General features: G+C 35.0%; 4 protein-coding genes across 6 annotated transcripts; 3 read left to right on the top strand and 1 right to left on the bottom strand.

Annotated features, from left to right (window-relative positions):
- Positions 1-5,403: 5,403 nt before the first annotated feature.
- On the top strand, positions 5,404-6,385 carry LOC110724144. Of its 2 annotated transcripts, XR_002511863.1 has the most exons (3): positions 5,404-5,710; positions 5,796-5,939; positions 6,104-6,385. XR_002511863.1 is itself a non-coding variant. In XM_021903534.1 (2 exons), the coding sequence occupies exons 1-2, from the start codon at positions 5,432-5,434 to the stop codon at positions 5,865-5,867; spliced, it is 351 nt and encodes a 116-aa protein (XP_021759226.1). In that variant the 5' UTR covers positions 5,404-5,431; the 3' UTR covers positions 5,868-6,385. The 2 variants fall into 2 exon arrangements, 1 of the variants encoding a protein (XP_021759226.1); XM_021903534.1 differs by having other exon boundaries at positions 5,796-6,385.
- A 279-nt stretch (positions 6,386-6,664) lies between these two features.
- On the top strand, positions 6,665-7,293 carry LOC110724142 (branchpoint-bridging protein-like). Its single transcript, XM_021903533.1, has 2 exons — positions 6,665-6,953; positions 7,027-7,293. The coding sequence occupies exons 1-2, from the start codon at positions 6,678-6,680 to the stop codon at positions 7,279-7,281; spliced, it is 531 nt and encodes a 176-aa protein (XP_021759225.1). The 5' UTR covers positions 6,665-6,677; the 3' UTR covers positions 7,282-7,293.
- Positions 7,294-16,096: 8,803 nt separating this feature from the next.
- On the top strand, positions 16,097-18,313 carry LOC110724141. The gene is made up of 7 exons (XM_021903532.1): positions 16,097-16,113; positions 16,195-16,319; positions 16,426-16,591; positions 16,686-16,843; positions 16,989-17,658; positions 17,783-17,956; positions 18,034-18,313. Exons 2-5 carry the CDS (start codon positions 16,312-16,314, stop codon positions 17,191-17,193), a joined length of 537 nt encoding a protein of 178 aa, XP_021759224.1. The 5' UTR covers positions 16,097-16,113; positions 16,195-16,311; the 3' UTR covers positions 17,194-17,658; positions 17,783-17,956; positions 18,034-18,313.
- Positions 18,314-19,332: 1,019 nt separating this feature from the next.
- LOC110724011 lies at positions 19,333-22,589 on the bottom strand. 2 transcript variants are annotated; one of them, XR_002511806.1, is made up of 5 exons: positions 21,433-22,589; positions 20,588-20,686; positions 19,876-20,249; positions 19,618-19,761; positions 19,333-19,533 (listed from the first exon to the last, which is right to left on the bottom strand). XR_002511806.1 is itself a non-coding variant. In XM_021903419.1 (5 exons), exons 1-3 carry the CDS (start codon positions 21,685-21,687, stop codon positions 20,384-20,386), a joined length of 459 nt encoding a protein of 152 aa, XP_021759111.1. In that variant the 5' UTR covers positions 21,688-22,041; the 3' UTR covers positions 19,333-19,533; positions 19,618-19,761; positions 19,876-20,383. The 2 variants fall into 2 exon arrangements, 1 of the variants encoding a protein (XP_021759111.1); XM_021903419.1 differs by having other exon boundaries at positions 19,876-20,488; positions 21,433-22,041.
- Between the last annotated feature and the right edge of the window lie 38 nt (positions 22,590-22,627).

Below are 22,627 nucleotides of genomic sequence, written 5' to 3'. Positions count from 1 at the left end.
ATTGTCAAAAGAGACAGATGACATCGTGTTGCTTATTTGTATAACAGTAACGACAGCTTCTGGTTTAGTATCCCTTTTCCCGGAAAGCATTCGAAATCACAGAGAGGGGTGCTTAGGCACGTGTTTACTCCGTCTACCTTGAAATCCCGCCTACCGCCTAACTAAATGTGATAAAGTGCCAGCGTAACAACTTCGTCCGAAATTGAAGTAGTTCGTGGAAATTCTTCTTTTTAGCATTATAAACATCGGTACGACTTTATCGTTTGAGCATGGCATCGGAAGCAAAATTCTACTTCACCAGTTCGAGCAGTTATGAGTTCGAAAGGAACTAAGGAACGCGGACACATTTTATGGACATCGAGTAACACCGCTCGTGTTCCACGTACGCGTTTTTCTTTTTTCCAATTAATGTCTTGATGTTTATCTCTGAAGACTCTCACAAAGCTCGCTAGCTATAATCACATTGGATCTTGGATTTTTAATATGGACTAAAGAAATTACACGAAAATTAAAAGTATAATACTCTAATTCTTGTAGGAATAGAAGGTTTCTTCCTAGTCGCAACTAGAAGATGATCACATGTCGCAAAAAGTTATTTTTTGTTTATTAACAATCAAATGAGCAACACTCAAAGGATTATCCCATACGAAATCTCTCTCCTTCTTAAACTATTATTTATATACACCCATATTTATAGGGTGACAAATCGTACAATGATAAGATACAAAACTAATAATTTTATCCCAAAATAAGATAAAATATTAAGAATCCTTATCCTAATATATCTACTAATGATATTTTAACCAACTAAAAAATCTATACAAACATAAAAAAAAAATAAAAATAAACTAATGGCTAAAACTCTTAAATCCTATAAATGAAGGAAAAGTCCTTTCAAGTGAAAGGTAAAATCCCATAGGCAAAAATCCTAATAATTAATAATAAGTAAAAGATAGTGTATTTTTGTGACGGCTAGGGAACTAATCGCACGGGGTTGGGGGGGGGGGGAGGGGTTTCCCCGCACTTGTAATAGGCTCAACACAAAGGCACAAGTATCCTACCGCAGACGTTAATTGGAAAAAAGAAAACCGCGTTAAGGTGTTGATAATCGTAAAATGCGTCCGCGTTCCTTGGTCTCTCTCGAACTCGTAACCGCTCGAGCTGGCGAAGTTGAATTTTTCTTCCGATGACATGATTAAACGATAAAGGCGTACCGATGTGTGTTCGGCTAAAAAGAGGAGTATCCACGGTACAGCTTCATTTTCGTACGAAGTTGTTACGCTGGCGCTTGATCATATTTAGTTAGGCGGTCGACGGGATTTCATGGTAGACGGAGTGAACACGTGCCTTAGAACCCCTCTCAGCGATTTCTATTGTTGTCGATGTTCCCTAAAATGTTTTAAGAAACTCTCCACTCACTCGAGGGTGGATGTGAGAAGGCTAGTTTGGCAGCCGGGCCTGCATCGCTTGTTACCGTAGTATGCGGGAAATAAGCGGATGGGCTCTTTCACGGCCTTCTCTACGCCTTCATGCCCAACTGAGGCGACCCTCTAGACTAGGCTTGAACTTCGGGGTACACTTCTTTTTTGAAGTCATTGTCGCCCCTGCATGAAACGATTACATTTCCCTTACCAAGCGACACTTATGTAGTTACCGCTAAAGCATATGTTGTTACCGAACTACCCATTTCACTGTTGTAAGGCAGTTAACGGGGGCGGTCATGAAATTAATCGATTGAACTTGGTCGCGGACTAAAATTTTAAGCCCGAAGCTTCCTTGGTGTGACCACATCTAAATGGCACGGAAGATAATCAGCTTCGTTGCTCGTTTAAGTGATTAAGCCTACACCCAACTAAAGGCCACGCAAAATAAAGTATCCCTACGGAATATTATATATATATATATATATATATATATATATATATATATATATATATACTAATTATATATATATATATATATATATATATACTAATTATAATCTTAAAAAAATCGGAAAATTATCATTTTAATTTGGTAAAAATAAGGTTTAATAGAAAACTAATCATTATCGTTTGGTAAAAATACTTTTAATCAAGTAATTGGAAATTATTTAGGTGCAATAAAAATAATACAAAATTTAACATTGGCATAGACATTTACGTGCAATTAATACTACAAAAGGTACACTATAATACAAATAAGCGATATGATGTCGTCTGTCTCATTGAATAATTTTTTGTTACATGTAAATTTAAAATAAAGTGAATAAATTAAACAACGGTGACCACCAATTTATTTTCTCACAGCCGGAGTGAGGCTGGTGGAGTGATTCCCGTTAACGGAATCTTGTAGTTTACTTTGTTTGAGAAATTCAAACATGTTCTTCACTCAGCCAATAAAAAGTGTGGGGCAACCCTACCTTGTTCAATTCGTGCTCTAACTATAACAATTTCAAGAAAAAAGAAAAATTATGTCATAAAGGAGGCAAGTATTTAGACTATTACTCAAAGCTTAGGCTATGCAAGCACCGGTAGATAAAATTGATATAAGTCTTTGAATGAAACGCCTTACACTAGATTACTAGGAAGTAAACACATGTGCACCAATTACACGCTTGTGACGGTTAGGGCACAAATCGAATAGGGAGGGGTTTCCCTTTACTTTTCATCGGCTAAATACAAAGGCATACGTACCCTACCGCAAACATTGATTGGAAAAAAGAAAACCGCATGGAATACGTATCGTATGTAGGTTTGAATCCGATGCTAAAGATGTGGTATTACAGATTTGAGTTTATGCAACCGTAATTTTGACAGATTGATACAATAAATTGTGTAGGGATTGAGTCTCTATACATCCTTAATTGTGTTAATATAAATTTTGATAAGTAGTTTAATTTTAATCCAAAGTAAGATATTGTATTAGTGACTAGTAACTTTAACTGGTATCATAATCTAATTTAAAATAAGGAAATTTTCATTTTTCCACCTTCAAATAATGACTTTGTCGAATTTACCACCTCCAAAAAAAACATTTACTTTACCACCTCATAAAAAAATTAAACATCAGTTTTACCACCTCATCTGAGCTCAGGTGACGGAAAACGCTTGTGGGGCCCAGTTAACTGTCACGTCCCTCCAATTTAATTCTTTTAAAATCGATTTCCCTCTGTCTCCTCCTTTTCTCACCTTCCACCTTCCATAATCAATGTCTCACCAAATTTCTCACTTCCTCATCAATTTTAGTCTCTCTCTCCTTTGATTTTTCTTGATTCTCACTGTAATTGCTTCTCTCTCCTTTGATTTTTCTCTTTCTCTCTGTAAAAACTGAAACCCTAGATCAATTTGGATGGTTGAAATCGAGCTGGAACCACAAAATTGCAACACATCAGCTTCTCTTGTCATCTTCAACAGGGTGAGGGGACCAAAAGCTTGGTAATTTGCTGACAGAAATTGAGATTCCTGACTACAAGAGGTACTTTAAACCCTTTATTAGTACATTTCGTTGGATTTATGGTTGTCAATTGGGGTAAAGTATGCCTTTTTTGGGAATCTGTGAATTAAAGTATTATAAACCCTAATTATGCGAATCTTTGACTGAATTAGAGTGTGCATTTGTTAAATAATTAGTTAATTAGATTTACTTGTTTACTGTTAATTTAGTGCATAGTCAATGTGAATTGCTTTTACTTGCTGTAATTGGTGAATTGGTTGTTGTTGTTTACTGTAATTACTGATAATTACTGAAATTGGTTATTGTTGTGTGTGCTTTTGATGGTGTTGTTACAGAATGGACACAGTGGACTTAAAAATTACAGTAGGGGGTGCCTTTATACCTTCTTTAGCTGGTAAAAATAGGAGGGTGTTAACTTGGGATGGTGGGTGGGTTTATTGGATGAGAAAAGTGGAAAAAAATAAGATAGATGTACACTTTTTGAGGCAAGAAGCTATACATGGGTTTGTGTATGTGAATGTGAAGGTTCCTAGGGGGTTTAGTTGCTGGTATAAACAAAAGGGCAAGTCTTGGGTGAATGGTAAAAGGGAGCTTGTTGATGGTGAGGTGAATGGTTTCCTAGAGTCTGTGAACAAAGAGGGGGCATGTGAGATGTATGTTACCAGTCATGAGCCAATTGAAGGGACTAACAAAACACCCTTCAAATGGGAATGAGCTAACCCCTGCACAAAGGAAGGAACTGAAAAAGAGGTTTGGTGGGCCTAAAGTATATAAACCCAGCCCAGAACTTAGTAAGCCCACTGAAGGAGAGCCATTTAGGAGAAGCCCTAGGTTAAAAGGCATTGTTATACATGACAGAGAGGCTGAGGAGAGGCTTCCTAGGGAAGATAAAGTGAATGCTAATACACATAAAGGGAAGGGTAAACTCACTGCTGCAGATAAGGGTAAGGCTAAGGTTGGGGATGAGATTTGAAATTTTGCTAATTTAGTGAGAAAAATAAAAGAAAGAGTGAGGAGCTTAAGGGATGACAGTGATGTGTTTACCGATGAGGATGGTGATACAGAGTCTTCTGATTCCGAGTTGAGTGATTTTGAGTTAGAAGTTGATGAGGGAGAGGAGGACTTATACTCTGATGATGATGAACAGTGGTTGAAGATAAATTTAGACCATATTAACAGTGAGGTGAAAGGCAGTTTGAGGGGAGTTACTGAAGGAGGGGATCAAAGTGATGATGAGGACACAGGGTTTGACATAGAAAGAAATCTACAGAAAATTGAAGTGAGGGTTGAAGAGGAGGCAGCTTGTGATTCTGATGAGCTAAAGAGTGTGGAAGGTGATTCAGATGATGATCAGGGTAGTGTTACTTGGTTTAACCCTGAGACAGACTTTGAAAGGGCTATCAAATTTGTAGTTTGTCAAAGGTTCAGTGATGTGCAAACAATGAGAAAAGCTTTGAGACAACATGCAATTGAAAATAGGTATGAGTATTACCTTCTTCACAATGATTCAAAGAGGCTAACAGCATATTGCAAAAGGAAATGCAAGTGTGTGTATAACAAGAACAGTTGTAGGATAGTGAAGTGTACATGTAGTAAGGGTGTTAGGTGTAGGTTCAAGTTTTATGCAACAAGGCTTGTGAAATCAGAGGCTTGGAAAATTAAGACACTAAGGCTGAAGCATAGGTGGGTTAGGAGTAAAATGAACAACAAGGTGACAACAGAGTTCCTTGCTGATAGGTACTTGGAGGAGTTCAGGGGCAACCCCAGATGGAAGATTAAACAGATTCAGGACAGGACCTTGAATGACTTGGGGATCAAAATTACATACTCCAAGGCTTGGTTGGCTAGAAGTAGGGCAAAGCTTATAATATATGGCTCTTCATCAGAGCAATACTCAAAGGTTTGGGACTATGGGAAGGCACTGTTGAAATGGAACTCAGAGAGTGAGTGTAATGTGGTGGTGGATGATATTAGTCAAATTGAAAGACCAATTTTTATGAGGATGTTTGTGTGCTTAGCTGCACTTAGGGATGGATTCATTTCTGGTTGCAGACCAGTAATTGGGGTGGATGGGTGCCATCTAAAAGGGGCATACCCTGGGCAGATCTTGGTTGCAGTTGGAAAAGATGGCAATAATGCCATCTTCCCAATTGCTTGGGCAACTGCAGAGATTGAGAACAAGGACAGCTGGTGCTGGTTTCTGGAGAGCTTGCTCAAGGCACTTTGTGTGTATGACCAAGGAGATGGCTTGACTTTTATGTCTGACAGACAGAAAGTAAGTGGGTTGTGTTTGTGTTTAAATTACTTTGCTTTATTTGAATTTTCTGTACAGTAACTTGTTAGTTTTGCCTTGTGTGTAGGGTCTCATAGAAGCATTTGCAGATGTGGCCCCCAAAGCTGAGCTCAGATTTTGTGTGAGGCATATTTGGTAAAATTTCAAACTGAAATTTCATGGTGCAACTTTCAAGGAATTGTTCTGGGCTGCTGCTAGGGCAAGCACTCTGGTAAGCTTCTATTTAGGTTCTTTTATGTCAGTTTTATGGTGAACTATAATGTATGCTAGGAACATTTAGTTTTGCACATATTTGCATGTCTTTCTATTTTGTGAAAACTGTATGCCATGTGTCTATGTTGTGTTGAATGGTTGTCATGTGTGTGGTTGTATCAGTTTGAGTTTGAAGTTGCTATGGAAAGTATCAATTTTTTGGATGAAGAAGCATACCAGTGGCTGTCAAACATTGACCCCCAGCACTGGTCAAGGCATGCTTTCTCTACAAACTGCAAGTCTAACATGTTGTTAAACAACATGTGTGAGACATTTAATGCAGTGATTAGAGATGCCAGAGACAAGCCTATTCTAACTCAAATGGAATGGCTTAGAAGATATATGATGAAGAGGAGTAATGACAAATGGGAGGCAGCAAAGTCTTGGGAAGGTTTACTAACCCCATTTGTCAACGAAGTCTTTGATGGGTTGGAGAAGTATGCTAGGACATGTGAGGTTACAGCTTCAAGGGATGAAATTTATGAGGTGAAATACAAGGATGATCAGTGCATTGTGGATCTACAAGAGAGAAAATGCACTTGTTATAGATGGGAGTTGACAAGAATACCTTGTGTCCATGCATTTGCTTGCATAATGGACAAAAGGGATGATCCTGAGTTGTATGTGCACCCACATTACTATAGGGTGACATACTTGGCTGCATATGAGAACCCAATACAGACAGCCTTTGCCACCTATGCTGAAAGTGCAGCCAGGAAGACCTAAGGCAAAAAAGAGAAAGCTTGAACCAGGGGAGGGCACTTCTGCAGCACCTGAGGGCAAGAAGCCAAAGGTGAAGAAACAATGCAAGAACTGTGGTGGGTTTGGCCACTTTGCCAAAACATGCAAGGCTGAAGCAGCACCAGAACAGCCTAACCCACCTGCAACAAATCCAAAGGGTGGGAGGCCACAGATGCAGACTCCTTGGCTTAAGGAACAGAGAAAGAAAAGTGAAGAGAAAGCAGCAAGACAGGTATTTTGTGTATTTTGTGACTTGAGTGTATTTAGTGGCTTTGTTTCTGAGTCTTGTCATACTGTGATTACAGGCTGCACTGAAGTTGCCACAATATCAGCCTCCAACAACAGCACAGGTTGGGTCAAGTAATGCTGCACCTGCAACTGCTGTGTCAAGCCAGCCTACAACAAGAACAGAGCCTTTGCCAACTCAGCCTGTTACCAGGAGCAACAGGAGCCTGAGTCAACCCACAAGAGTGCCAACAACTACTCCTCCCAAAGTCAAAATACAGACCAGGTCCAAGCTTCATGTAATGACAAGCAAGAAGGACAAGGATCTCAATTAACTGTGACCCTAGGTCTACTCATTAGTATTTTGTAATAGACAACCAAGTTTATTAACTACACATGTGTATAGTAGGCAGTATATTTGGTAGTTGAACAATGATTTTGCACAAAGGTGCCTTAACTTTTGTCTCAGCCAATGTAAAACAATTAAAAACATTGTGTTGCAAGTACTAATACGAAATGTGATATGTTTCTACCAAAAAGTTCCATTTCTCATTGATTTAGTTAAAAGTAGTACAAGAAATGTCATCCCAACATCCACACATAATAATTCAACAAAACATAACATAAGTTGGGGATTTTTTTTGTTTCTAAGCATTCCTAAATGAACCTAAGATCTAAAATACATAGCCAGTACCAAACCAAAACAACAAAACACAACAATAGCATGTACTGTGAGCATTTTCTTTGTTGTTGCATTGCTGCCATGCACTTCCTTGATCATCTTCTTCCTGTTTGAGCTAAGAGCTTTGCATTTCATCTTCAAGCTGTCAATCTCATTGAGCAAGCAACTCCTTTGTCCACTAACATCATCAACTTCCCTCTTCATGTCATTCAGCTCTCCCTTCATTAGTTTCTTGTCCAGCAGCAAGTTGTTAATCACCTCTGTTTGCCAAGGTGTTCCATCTGGTTGATCCACCCACTCAAAAGCTTTACACCCCCTTGACTCAGTCACAGGATCATAGAATTTGTAGGTCCTAAACTTGCGTCCAGGGTTCTCCCTAGTCCAAGCAGTCAACCTAGACATTGGAACTCCACATTGGCAGTTTTTCTCCTTTGAGGGTGACATGCTAACTGAAGACATTCCCTTCTGAAATTCAGTAAGAACAAGAATGAAATTAATTGTATTTGAACACAATCACCATAATATAACCCTAATTTCAGTAGCCAATTCACATAACAAAAACCCCCAATCTAATTTAATCTTACATGAACCCTAAGTATTTTAATTGAAATTGGGGTTTAATTGACCTCACAAAACGCCCAATTTCAATTACTCTTAGCAAATGCAACATAATCACGCAACGAATTGCCAAAAAATTACAACAGAAATCACGAAAATTGCTAGAGAATTAACGACAATGGCTTACCTTTTTTATGCTTGTTGTCGAGGAGTTCAATTGATTGTTTGATAATTAGAGGGTTTGGGATTGTTAAAGTTGCCCAAAAATACTGATTTGTGAAGAAAATCGCAAAAATTAATCTCTAATCTGCAAGAATTTGGTGTACAAATGAAGAACTAGGTTTAAATAAAAGGGAAATCGAGAGAAATTTGGGATAAAAATCAAAAACTAGCCGTTATGCTGGGCCCCACAAGCGTTTTCCGTCACCTGAGCTCAGATGAGGTGGTAAAACTGATGTTTAATTTTTTTATGAGGTGGTAAAGTAAATGTTTTTTTTTGGAGGTGGTAAATTCGACAAAGTCATTATTTGAAGGTGGTAAAAATGAAAATAACCTTAAAATAACGGCAAACCATAATTGGTATTAAAATAAAATTGACATTGTGACGACTATGGCACTAATCGCATAATGGGAGGGGGGTTACCCCGCACTTATCATCGAGTGAATACAAAGAAACATGTATCCTACCGCATATTTGATGCGGGAAAATAGACCAATATGGGTATTCTTGAAAATTCATGGAATTTTAAAAAAGCCTACACTATCTTTTAGTTATTATTAATTATTAGGATTTTTGCCTATGGGATTTTACCTTTCACTTGAAAGGACTTTTCCTTCATTTATAGGATTTAAGAGTTTTAGCCATTAGTTTATTTTTATTTTTTTTTTATGTTTGTATAGATTTTTTAGTTGGTTAAAATATCATTAGTAGATATATTAGGATAAGGATTCTTAATATTTTATCTTATTTTGGGATAAAATTATTAGTTTTGTATCTTATCATTGTACGATTTGTCACCCTATAAATATGGGTGTATATAAATAATAGTTTAAGAAGGAGAGAGATTTGGTATGGGATAATCCTTTGAGTGTTGCTCGTTTGATTGTTAATAAATAACATAACTTTTTGCGACTTGTGATCATCTTCTAGTTAAGAATAGGAAGATACCTTCTATTCATGCGAGAATTAGAGTAATATCCTTTTAACTTTCGTGTAATTTCTTTATTCCATATTAAAAATCCAAGATACAATGTTATTATAGCTTGCGAGCCTTGTGAGAGTCTTGAGAGATCCACATCAAGACGTTAATTGGAAAAAAGAAAAACGCATGGAACACGAGCGGTGTTACTCGATGACCATAAAATGCGTCTGCGTTCCTTAGTTCCTATCGAACTCATAACCGCTAGTAGATAGACTCTACAAGGAACCTGGCTCAGAGGAAGAAGGACATTAGTTTTCAGTCTCGAGTCTCTATCCCCTCTCTAGTGCTGCTTAAAAGGCCCGGGTTCCCTACTACCGTGTCATGGCGCTATCTGCCTCGAAACCCTCGGCTTGCTTCGGGTGTACCTGGAAGAGAGTCAAAGTTTTCATAACTCCGTAAGCTTAGAAGTTGTCATGCAGATTTTGTATACTAACATCCAACGAGCTCGTTATGAGCGAACCATTCTAGAAATGGCCTCAGCCTACGCTGGAATGGTGAAGTTGATTTTTGCTTCCGATGCCATGCTTAAACGATAAAGTCGTACCGATGTTTGTAATGCTAAAAAGAAGAATTTCCACGATACTACGTCATTTTCGGACGAAGTTGTTACGCTGGCACTTGATCACATTTAGTTAGGAAGTAGGTGGGATTTCAAGGTAGACGGAGTGAACACGTGCCTAAGCACCCCTCTCTGCGATTTCGAACGCTCTCGCCGTTCCCTAAAATATTCCAAGAAACTCGCAACTCACTCAGAAGTGGATGTGCGAAGGCTAGTTTGGCAGCCGGGCCTGCATTGCTCGTTACTGCAGTATGCGGGAAATCAGTGGATGGGTTGTTTCATGGCCTTTCCTGCGCCTTGGGTCCCAGCTGAGGCGACCCTCTACACTTGGTTAGAACTCCAGTTACACTGCTTTTTTAAAGTCATTGTCGCCCCTGCATGAAATGATTACATTTCCCTTACCAAGCGGCATTTATGTAGTTACCGCTAAAGCATATGTTGTTACCGAACTACCCATTTAATTGTTGTACGACAGTTAACGGGGGCGGTCGTGAAATTAATCGAGTGAACTTGGTCGCGGACTAAAATTTTATGCCAATTCCGGGAAAAGGGATACTAAACCCGAAGCTGCCGTTACTGTGACCACATCTAAATGGCACAGAAGATAATCAACTTCGTTGCTCATTTAAATTATTAGGCCCACACCCAACTAAAGGGCATGGAAAATAAAGCATCCCTACAGAATACGTACAACGACCAATATGCACACCGCTGGGCACAAATAATTTAAAAATGAATACTTGGAAACTTTTATATGTAGGGCCACACAGATATAATTATTTTAAATAACTAAAAAAATACATAATTTTTTTACATGTGTTTTATCCTATTATTCTTCATAGATAAGTATGGGCTAACATATAAAATTATCTTATTTTAACCAATAAAAATAAATTTAAATTTTAACTTAGTATCAAATAAAATGAATCCTCATATAAACAAAATTAACTACCGAAATTTGAAAGTCTAATTTCAAGAGCTAATAAAAAATTAAAATCTATGATTTAGGATTTTTGTGTGTTGTTGACCACACCTTATAAGCATAACATTGACCAACAACGAATAAGACTTGAGATTTAAATATATGTGCAAGGCATTATATAATACGAATAATGATTTAAAATTATTTAAAAACCATTGCTTTTCAATTATAATTTTATTATGCAATTTACGACGGATAATTTAACTCATACACGACATTATTTTGACCAATGGAAAACAAATAAATTTAATATAGAATTTAAAGAATTATCAAGCACATAAGCTAAATTAACGAATAAGATTTGAAAGTTTAATTTTTTTAAATAACCTACAAATAGGATTTATGATAAAAATGTTGCACGTGCTTACATCTAATATCTATTAAATTGAAAGGTGTTACACAAATTATATTGATTCGATTTTTAAACTCATTACCAAAAAAAATAATAACATTTAAAAAAAAAGGTTGATTAGACCGGTAGTAACAAAGCGCGTTTTTCATCAGGATGTTCAGTGCATAATGATGACATCAGGGCACCGTTCAAGGGAGTAATATTGTTCTTGTCGGAGCGCTGTTATGAAGTAATGACGGGTGGCCTTTTCTCATCTAATCTCCCCAAAAAAACATTAAACTTTTCCCTTTTAATTCCATAATTTCTATTCGAATTATTTTTGTTTTGCATTCAAATTTCATAGTCAACAGCGTTTGTAACTGAATAAATATTACATAAGGAGTATGGTCGAACCCGAGACAGGGTAAGTTTATTTGCGCCCCCTATCTGCTTCAGTTAAGCATGTTTTAATTACCTATTGTGTGTAGGTTATAATGTATTGATAATTACATCGATTTAGTGAGAGACTAGGTTGATATCTTTAATTAATTTCTTTATTGAACTCCAATTTGTTCTAGAGTTGTTCAATTTTAAATTATTTCAATTTATTAAACCCAAATTTATTTATAGACTGTTTATGTACTTAATTTAACGAAATAATTATAGTTCAACTAGCCTGTGTATCAATATTTTGTCAATGAAACTTCTAACATGGAGAATTTTAGTTTTGCAAATACTGTGGCAGACCCCCAATTTTTATCAAATACTGCAATTGGAGACAATGAAGGAGGAGGTGCGCAAAATGTCAATATTAGGATAAGAGAGGGTAGCACAGAGCAAGTAACTTTATAGAATGAAACCACAAGGGGTGAAGATAAGGTTTGTTACAATTGTAACTATATAGTTATAAATATTATTTTGATCTCTTTAGATTTTCTTAGTAAGTTTCTATGAATCTAGTGAATGAGTTTGAAATATAAGTGTATTTTATGTTTGTTATAAAATGGCTGACGATGTAACAAGATATTGTATCTAAGTTTTGATATTTTTTATCTTTATATTGAAACCATATCAAAGTTTGATATTGATTAATCATGAGTGTGTCCTCATTTGTAATATTTAAAAATTATTAGGGTATGTGTTTGAAGAGACCTGGGGTAACATACTTGTTTAAATACAAATTATCGAGTTGTTAATGTTTTAGGGGTGATGCCAAGTCATTCAAATTGCCATTTTTTTAAAAAAAATTTGATTGTCTAGGCTAATTAAAGTTTTATGAACTTTTACAATTAAAAAAAATACATCTAACATATTAACTATGATTATGATCGTTTTTACTAATTAAGATACTATTAATTATGTTCGTTTAAGTTATGGTGCAATCAACATGTTATAATCATAGTAATGTAACAAGTAATGTGTTTTCTACCATTTGCGTAAGTGGAGACTATCTTGAATAAGAACAGCCATAGTGTGAAAACTACAAAAGAGATTTTGTTAGGACTGGGGGCCATAACCGGCACTCAGGAGATTTGAAGAAAGGTAACAGCATAATAGATACTTATATAGCTAGTAACACAATAGCAAGTAAATGATAAAATGAACATCGATGCTGGTAACAGGTTATTGCCGAGGATTGTATCAATCCTACTGGACCTGAACAACACCACATACCAGACCATCCCCCAACAGAGGTTAAATAAACCTCATAACATGTGAATTGGGCTAGGTTATCCAATATGACAATGTGACTGTCTAATTTTTTTCCCATTCTTTTGTTTTACAGAATATTACATTTGTAGCAGCTCCCTTTGAAACACCTGTTTGTACGAAAACTAATGAGGCTGAAGCTTCATCAAAGGTAATACATTGTCTGCCTTTTAAAAGTTTGATATTGACCACGTGAAGTATTATATGTGGTTGAAGATTTTTATGTTGCTAATATTGTTATTTGTGTGTAGCAGTCTAAAGGAGGTAAAGTAACATTAAGGAGATCAGGAAGACCCAGACTAGGGGACTCTAAACAAGTAAGAATTTTTACCAGTAATAAAATAGGGTACTCAACAATTGAAACACTGATCCATTACAACAAACAATAGTAACTATATGTCTTGCGCATTTGGTTGTTTTTCTAGGAGGCAACACCAGTATCGGATGTACACCAAAAAAGAAAACGTGGAAGACCACGAAGAGTTGGACCTAGAAAGGTATGGAGTTTTAAGTTACATTGAAATTCCTTTTACAAATATAATTGCTTAGCTCTTCATTCCTTTTAAATATATCGTTATATTGATTAGTTCATACAAGAAATTGTTTATTTATTCCTCTGTTATTGTGTTGCAGTACCCCATCTTCAGGGCATATCCCCATTTTATCAGGAAGATTATCAAGAAAATTTGTGAAGGAAGGAAGAAGTTGTTGAAAAAAACAGTCTTCAAGAGCTTTCCCACCTTTAAAATTAAAAACTTTGACAGGGATTTCTTGATATTTTTATTTAGTCGATGGGATGCGGATAGACAAGTGCTACGTATCCGAGATGACTACGAACTTAGGATAGATGAAGAGATGGTTGGTTGGATCACTGGGCTTCCTTTTGGTAATATGACTTATGAGATTCCTGAAGTGGACAATAGTGATCAAAAGATGAAGGATTTGAAGAGTGAGTACAAAAATTATGGGGAATCAGCTTTGGAGTGGTGTATAACAAGTGCATGGATGTAAATGAGGACAACAAGGAGTTTCTTAAGCACTTTGTCCCCTATTTTATTGGGATCATTTTATGCACCACAACTAGCAACAATATTAGCCCTAGCCACTTACGGTTGTTGAAAAGAAAGTATATTTATGAAGCTAGAAAATACAACTGGTCCAAATATATGCTTGACTGGATGATCAAGTATGGAGGAGGTGATCCTAGCAAGGGTTTTAAGGGATCTCCATTGGTTCTCATGGTAATCAAGTTTTTGTGTTAATTATGTGAAATGTCTATGAAACCTTCTCTCATGTATCTTAACCATTGAAAATTGCCCTATTGAACCTGTAAAATGTTGCAGATTGAATACCTGGATTGTTTGAACATAGATGGAAACGGAATGATTTGGGACTAAATGGTACCTGGGATAGGTGCTTGGAAACAAAAGAATATTGGCAGAGCCATAACTGCTGATAAAGGGCCAGATGGAAGCTTTGATGCAGCTAAGGTATATCAAGCCTATGTATAGTATGTTATTACTATTTAATGTGACATTGTTACTAATATGTGAACTTTGTTTCATGCTTGTAGGTTGTACATGATGTTGTCTACGGAGAGGATTATCCAATTGGGAGGACATTTAAATAAAACAATATGGCTTAAATATGATAGTTCTGGCTCTGAAAGCAGTCGTAGTGTAAGTGCCATGTAAAACCCGTTAATGGTTTACATCGATTCTTATCTTATATTAACCATTTATAATAATTATCCTCCATTTTAGTGTTGTTACTTGTTACTATTATGCTCCTCTTAAGATTATCCTTTCATACAATTTCTTGTTGAAAAGCAGGACTCAGAAATTAACAATGATAGTGCTGAGATAATAGAGAGACTAAGGAATTTACCACACAAAGCAGGAAAGGCCAAAGTTGAGCATAAAAAGAAGAAAAAAGGGTGGGAGTTATTCAACTACTGATGAGGTAACTTGATGTTTTATGAGGATATTTTGTTACTAATTAAAGAAGTATTTTCCTATTGTGTATTTTATTTTTTATTTTTTTAGACAATCTATTGTGTGGTTTACATTTTTTATTCTTACATTAGGCATCATAGAGTGATGAATTTACTGCTGGGAATGATGACTCAAATGATGAGAATGATGGTAACCAGGTGGTAAAAGCTATCACCAAAAAAAAAGGATCGAAGGCTACAAGTAGTAGTGAGGTATTTATGTATTTATTGTTTAATGTTTATGTAATTTGGCATGTAGTAGTGGTTACTTATTCAGTTGTTAAATAGGAAAAAAATACATTAAAATACAACGGCACAAACTTGAAGGATGAGACATATGGCATGCTTTTATTTGAAGTGTTGATGATTATATATTTTAGTTTGTAATGTTTAGGTTTATAAGTGAATTTTTAACAATAATCTAAAAATTGGTTTCCATTGGAGGAGGTACATAAATTAAGTAGGCGCAAAATTATTGGGGAGAGAAATTTTAGGGTGGTATTTAAACAAGTAGTGAGGAAGTATAATTTGGTTTGAACTAAATGTTGGTCTTTATGAGTTGATTTTATTCCTTTTATCTCTTTTTGAGTTTTCAGGAACGAGTTATTGGGAAAAAGCCCAAATACGGTATAGAGAGGACCATCACTTCAAGCAGTGATGAGGTAAAACGGTAACTACTTGGGTTACTAATTACTAAAAATTCATTTTGAAACTTCTACTAACTCGATCAGTACTATATGCCTGTTTATTTTGTAGCAGGATGTACAAAGTATTAAAATGGGTAAGAAGAAGATATCTAATACCGTTATTTCTGCATGTACTTCTGAGGTATGTGAGTGTGTACAAAATATTTATTATGGAATTGATATGATAATGTTTTTTTACATATGTATCTTAGTTATTAACTGATATATTTAACATGTGTTTTGTCGTAGAATCTTCCAAGAGCGGAAGTTGGCCGAGTAAGTGGAAAGGAAAACATATCCAAGTCGTCTTCAAGCAATGAAGATGTTAATGTGGTTCAAACTACATTTTGATTTAAAGTCCTACATTAAATAGTACGTGATGTGGTTTTGTCACTATGGCAGGAAATAGTTGGAAACAGAAGCTCAAGTTTTGAGTTTTTTTTTCAGCCAGTGAAAAGCTGTCGGTGGGTCTTTAATTGTTTCTTTTCTTTTGTTTTGAATCGATTACCTTGCCAATTATCTAACTTATTTCTTTCTCATGATAGGACGTAGATTTGCCACCCACTAAGAAACCCAAGAATGAGGGTCCCAAGAATGTGTTACCTCCTTGCAAAAATGCGCACCAACAAAAAAACTTAGACTTTAGTGACAGTGAAAGGAAAATGATAGGGTAAGACGCATTTGATGTCATCCTCTGCTCACGTTTTAGTATTATTTAAGAATCTCATTAAGTTGGTTTGATATGGTCATGTTACTAATTTACTTTTGTATTGCAGGCATCTTCTAAAAAGGATCTTTCTAAAAGCAAGATTGGAGCTGATAGCAAGGCAAGTACTGATATTCGTTCTAAAAAAAGTGGTTGTTGCAATTCTTCTAAAGACCCCGAAATATTTATGTGTCTGTGAAAAGCTGATAGCGGAAGAGTTTGATGTGTCTGTAATGGTTAGTTGTAAACCAAAATATATGTAATCAAATATTTATCAAAACTTCTTTTTCATAATAAGTTGTTATCATGACATCTTAAGAAAATGTAAAGGAAAAGGAGAATGTCGATGGAGTAGGTACCGGTAGCGAATCATCGGACGATGTTCGCCAAGCCACCCCTAGACCGCATGCAGAGAGGCCTACTATTTCTACCACATACAGAAGAATGGTTGGTGAAATTTTATCAATGAAGTCAAAAGGCGATGAGTCGTAAGTTTAATTTTTCTTTTGTTTTGTTATTTGTAGCATTTTTTTAAATGGAAAAGTTGTAAATTGATTGATAGAGTATGATCATTATTTGATTTAGGTGGAAATATGATATGTTGATTTAAAGGTTAATCTTTTCAATCCACAGGTTGAGGTGTACACTTTTATACAAGGGACAAAGACTGACGTTGTCTGGTGAGATGCTGCATGATTCTTTTAAAATTAACGGGACAATTGTGGATTATGTCATGGATGCGTATGGGAAATTTTTAAATCACATTAGTCATCTTGCTCCTGTAGCTGCAAGGCATTCGTACATTATGCTAGCAACTTACCTGGTGCTTATTCTTTAACACATAGTAACATGTTAAATAATATATTAGTATCAAATATTTTGTTTTCAAATATTTGTATGAAATATAAACCTCTGCCATGTTTTTCATGCAACGTGAGGCTATTAAGAAACTAACAGCAAATGAGGATGTTGCGGGCATGGTGAATGAACATGTTGCTGGCATTGAGACAGATACTTCATTTGGTGACAGTTTGGAGGACTATAAAAGGGTTGGTATTGAAATTACCTACAAATTAACACCTTTGTTTTTGGAGTTGATTTTGTTGTGTTATGTTTTTTTTATTTATGTTCAGGAAAACAATTATGTACTAATTTCACTGTAAAATTGGAGATATTCCGTCCAGTATTTTTTGAGGGCAGATGGACGTTATACATAATAAGTTTGAAGAAAGCAAGAATCTATGTGTTTGCCACCAAATATGCATATCCCCACAATTATCACAGTAAAATGTTTCCCTATGTGGTAAGTTCTTCGAGTGAATACAATTTACATCTTTGAGTTTATATTATAACCCCTTTTAGTAATATAAACCCAACATAGTTTCTGTTTAATGTTTTAAGTAACCACTGACAATATATTGTAAAAGGTACATTATGCAGAAAGGGTATTGTCGGTGTTTTTTTATAACGACCAGCCACAGTTAACATCCTTTGGAGTTAAAAATGTCAAAGATATTCCCATGGAAAAAAAATCTCAGGACTCGGGAATGTTATGCATGCTATTTTTGTACAACCTAATGACTGCCAACTCCTGGATGCATGTAAGTATTACTTATCTTAATACATCGGCCCCTGTTTGTACGTTTCCTAAGAATTGTTGACTTTCTTTTGTTCTAAGGCATATGACGGTGATGAAGAGCGCTATAGATTGAAGTTGTGCTCTGACATTCTAATGGACGATATGAACGAGATCCGTTATTCTGTGTGGGAAATGGTCAAGGGTGTTTGATTTGAAGGACATAATAGGAAATTCATACCTACTATGAAATCCAAATTTGTGTTTGATGTAACTATTTGAAGTGATCGTAAATAGTTATCTAAATTTATTCATTATGTGTGGAAATAAATGTATATAGGATGAATTTTATATCTAAAGTAGCAACTTAATGCAGAACAAACTTTAAGGTGTCTTCTTTCATATTGAAGATAAGCTTGCTTTAAATTACATTGTGGTTATATCTGTTGAGGCCGATGTAGGCAACAGATTATACGTTGTTATAGAATGTCATGATAAAAATACTCCATATGTTAGTAGCAACAACTAAACAGTAATACTGTAACTCCAACATTAACTAAACTTCCCCACTTTTAGGATGGACTAAATATAGATTGAATTAGTAAGCGAAACAATATTAAAATTTCTTTTCTAATAATTAGAAAAGAAACAGATGAAGGGTATGAATTATTGAATTTACCTAAATTATCCCAACTAATAATATGTAAAGTGAATAAAAAATAAGTTAACTTTTGTTGTGGTGCTGAATAATTTTACTGAATACGTGGGTCTCATAGGCTTTGGGAACCCAAATTAAAAAATATATATACATACATTATTTTTTTTCAGTTTTTATACCTAATATTCCAAAGGCTTTAATTAAAAGGACTGCAAACCCACTCACAGCCTGCTAAAGGTATCGGGGTTTGATTAGTTTCGAACCCAATTCGTGAAGTGGCAGTGACCTTTAGGCGATCATACCCATTACACCATTTTCAGGGGCTTTAAGAAACTATAAAAGTCAACCTTTCTAAATGCCGGGAAAAGTCCTAGAAAAATGCTGTAAAAATGCTTTGTAAAAAAAACAGTTTCAAAGATGAATAATGCTGTAGCACCCAACTTATCTTTTATCTACATCTCCCATCCCATTCTTTCCCTAAAATTTGTTTATTGGGTTTGCAACTAAGGAACTCAAGCAAATACACAATTACTCAAGCAAATACACAAATTTTTATGACAAGAAAAATTTAATGAGTGTCACTTATATGAGATTCGATGGTAGCAAAGAAAGTCCAACACATAACCTTCAACGATGATTTGTACTTGATAAAAACCTTTGTAGAACACACCCAAACTCAAAATTACTTAAAATTATATATAATATAATATACTACTATATGATACTATGAAAACAGTTTACGATACTAAATATATAATTAACAGAGAATACTGAGAAATGTAATTGAAAAACAAATAAATCGTTGTTCAAACTGGTCATACCATATAATCATCCTTTCAAGTAGTAGGTAAATACTTTGTAGACAATAATCTGCACTAACAAACATTGAATAAGTACCTCTAATTTGTTGGGTAATCTTGACCGTAAACAACGTTTTCCACAGCCTGCGAACAACATAAACAAAACAACGAGTGAATTATTTGATTTAAAGAGTGTTCAATCTAAAAGATAATGAAATGTTCAACTACCTGTGCAGCACCATAGCTTCAATCACTTCCCATGTCATATTTTAAAGCATAATCAACATCAGATTGGTCCTAGTAGCGTACTCTACACGATGATTTATTCCATTCAACAGCTCTACCATGGGCAATTCGATCTGAGTAGATCACCTACATTAGGACAGAAAAATTATGATCAGTATCAATTTGCCCGACTTGAAGTTCATATGTATATGCTTTTGAACAAAGGTCACAAAACAACAATGAAATATCATAGGGAATTACCAGAAGTAGTAGGGTACATCCACCTAGGCCCTCTTTTGTCGTGTTGCATTTTTCCCGATATTTGACTAACCAGTCTAGCACATACTTGCCCCAATTGTATTTGTAAGCCTTTGTGGCGTTTCCCAACATATATATGTGTAGGGGACTTATCCACCCTTGCTTTTGCGTGGGACATAGAAGGATACCTAAAGTGTTTAGTAAGAAATGGCGTTGAAACTGTTTCTTATTGCTTTCCTCAGACAGAACCATGTTGTACACTACAGACTCCGTTATAGCACCATACATTATACCTTGCTTGTATTTCATCTTCCATTGTTTGAACTCTTTCATGTCAGATTCTTCAGGGAGAAACAGATCTGGACCAGCAGGAATACCTAATACCCAACCAACCATTTCATCATCTATGGTGACTGATATATTGTCCCTTATAGTAAGAATCATATTTGTAGCGTCAAAAAAGAGGTTATCCAAACACCAAACACAAGGTCAATATGGGTGATGTTTATCTTCAGCATATGTCTGAACCCCGTATCTTTAACCCATTCTCGTTGATCCCTTGACAATTTTCAATGATTTTTACATATCTTGCAACTTTACAACTTAATGATGGACACTGTTGGATAATTATCAATGTCACAAAATTATTTCTAGACAGATAATAAAACTGAAATAACCATATTGTTACACGTGTATTAAGTAAGAGTAAACTAACCTTATTTCTTACAGAAGTAGGAATCTCTTGAACTTCATATAGTGCATGTTCATCAGCAGTATTAGCATTTTCATTGGCATTCTTACCAATTTTAGTGCTCTGAAACATCAAATAAAACGTAATAGAATTAAATTTTACAATGGCAAAGGTTAGATTTGTATTGAGTAACAGGTATGACCAACAAAGATAAGACAGAATATTACATGGTACAAGGTATGACCAACTAATGCACGATAGAATGTTATTTGGTAAGAAGTACCACCAACAAATATAATATGGAATATTAATTGGTAATAGGTTACATTAACATTGCTAACTTAAAAATCATTTGTAAATTACACAATTTAATGGTAACATTAACTAAAACCCTATTGACAATATTAAGGAGACAGTGATCAAGACATGATATTCAAAATCCTCCAATGATTTACTCTACACATTTAGAATGTTTAAAGACAAAAATTAAAATTAAATTAAATAAGAAACACAGCAAAAATATTAGTTTATAGTAATTAGAATATTTTTTCATAACTCAAAATCCACCTTATTAATGATTAAATTGGTATTTAAAATTAATTAGAATGTGTCATACACTCATATTATCATATGTGACTAATAATCGTACTTGAATTATGTTTACTGTTCATCTAGGTAAATTGAATTCCAAAGTAGAGTAATTACTTGATAAAATTGTGTCCATCTATTTCAATTAAATTACTAAATTAGGGGCAACCTATATATCATTGACTCAATGTCGATTAAGAAATTGACAATAAAATTAACAATGTTGTGGAATAGGGTATTTATCAAATGCTTTAAAATTTAGATTTGGAAGGCAAACTAACCTGTAGTTTTTCATCAAATTCTTTATTGTACCAATTTACAATCGGAACATCGCGCCGATTTGGACCATTTATAACGTGTTTCCTTCGGCGCTTTCCAGCTTCATGAGTATTTTTGCCTGTTCCATGACTTGGGGTTGAACTCGTATTGTCAATCGATGCTTCAATTGGCGTTGATTTCTTCGACTTATCTTTAATGAAGATATTTACAAATCCTTTGGACAGCACCATGCTTTTTAGGTGCTTGAAATCCCTCATTTTATCAACTACATAAAGCTCATTTGGTAAATCCTCAATTGAACCTACATAACTTAATTTATACTTAGGGTACCCCAATTTATGGATTTTGGATTTAAAATTATCGACACCGAATTCTTTCGTTTGAAAATCAAATGCGTGAGACGAGCCGCAAACATACCTTCGAATGGGAGTTGATTCCAACTTGCCCCATGCCACAGTGTTATCATAGTCATTTCTTATTGAAAGTAGTTGTAGACAAAGGTGAAGAAAGAGAGGTTGACAGTGATACAAGGAGGGAGTTTGAGAGTGATACAAGGGAAGATATGGCACTTTAGAGAATACTCCGACAAAACGGCAGTTGAAAGAAATGGGTTAATAATTTGAAATTAGATTAAGTATCAAAACCAATTTTAGAAATTTTTAATCTCGTGGCCAGTTACTAGTTAACAAGTAAATCTCTTTTTTTCGTTTTTTTTTTTTTTTTTTTTTTTGAAAAGGGCAGTTACTAGTTATATATAGCCAGTATTTTTTTAAGGGATTTGATAAACTTCTTTATACAACCAATTTATCAATTAGGCATTATCACCATTGAAATTCATTTTGGAAAAAGTCAACTAAGTAGCTAAAAGGTAAAAAATATAATTAAATTTAAATATATGACATCGATTTATTCATTAATTGTCGATAAATTACCAAAATATGAGTACTAAAAATGAAATATATCATTACCTTTTTATTTTTTTAATGTTTTCCTTTTATTTTGGGTATTTTAATTATCTAATTAAAATAAAGAAAATTTAGGGTGGAAGTAAACAAGAAGCATTATACTGTATGTTTTTCGGTATATGATACACTTGTTTAGTCAAAAGGGCTTGGTAATTCTTGTTTATTGTAGGATTGTAGTGTGTCACTCTTGTATATTGGTTAAATATCCCTTTGTATTCTAATTTACAAGATA

This window comes from Chenopodium quinoa, unplaced genomic scaffold (assembly GCF_001683475.1).
Source record: "Chenopodium quinoa cultivar QQ74 unplaced genomic scaffold, ASM168347v1, whole genome shotgun sequence".
NCBI lineage: Eukaryota > Viridiplantae > Streptophyta > Magnoliopsida > Caryophyllales > Amaranthaceae > Chenopodium > Chenopodium quinoa.
Note: the sequence above shows the minus strand (reverse complement) of the source record. Positions and strands in the feature narration are given on the sequence as shown.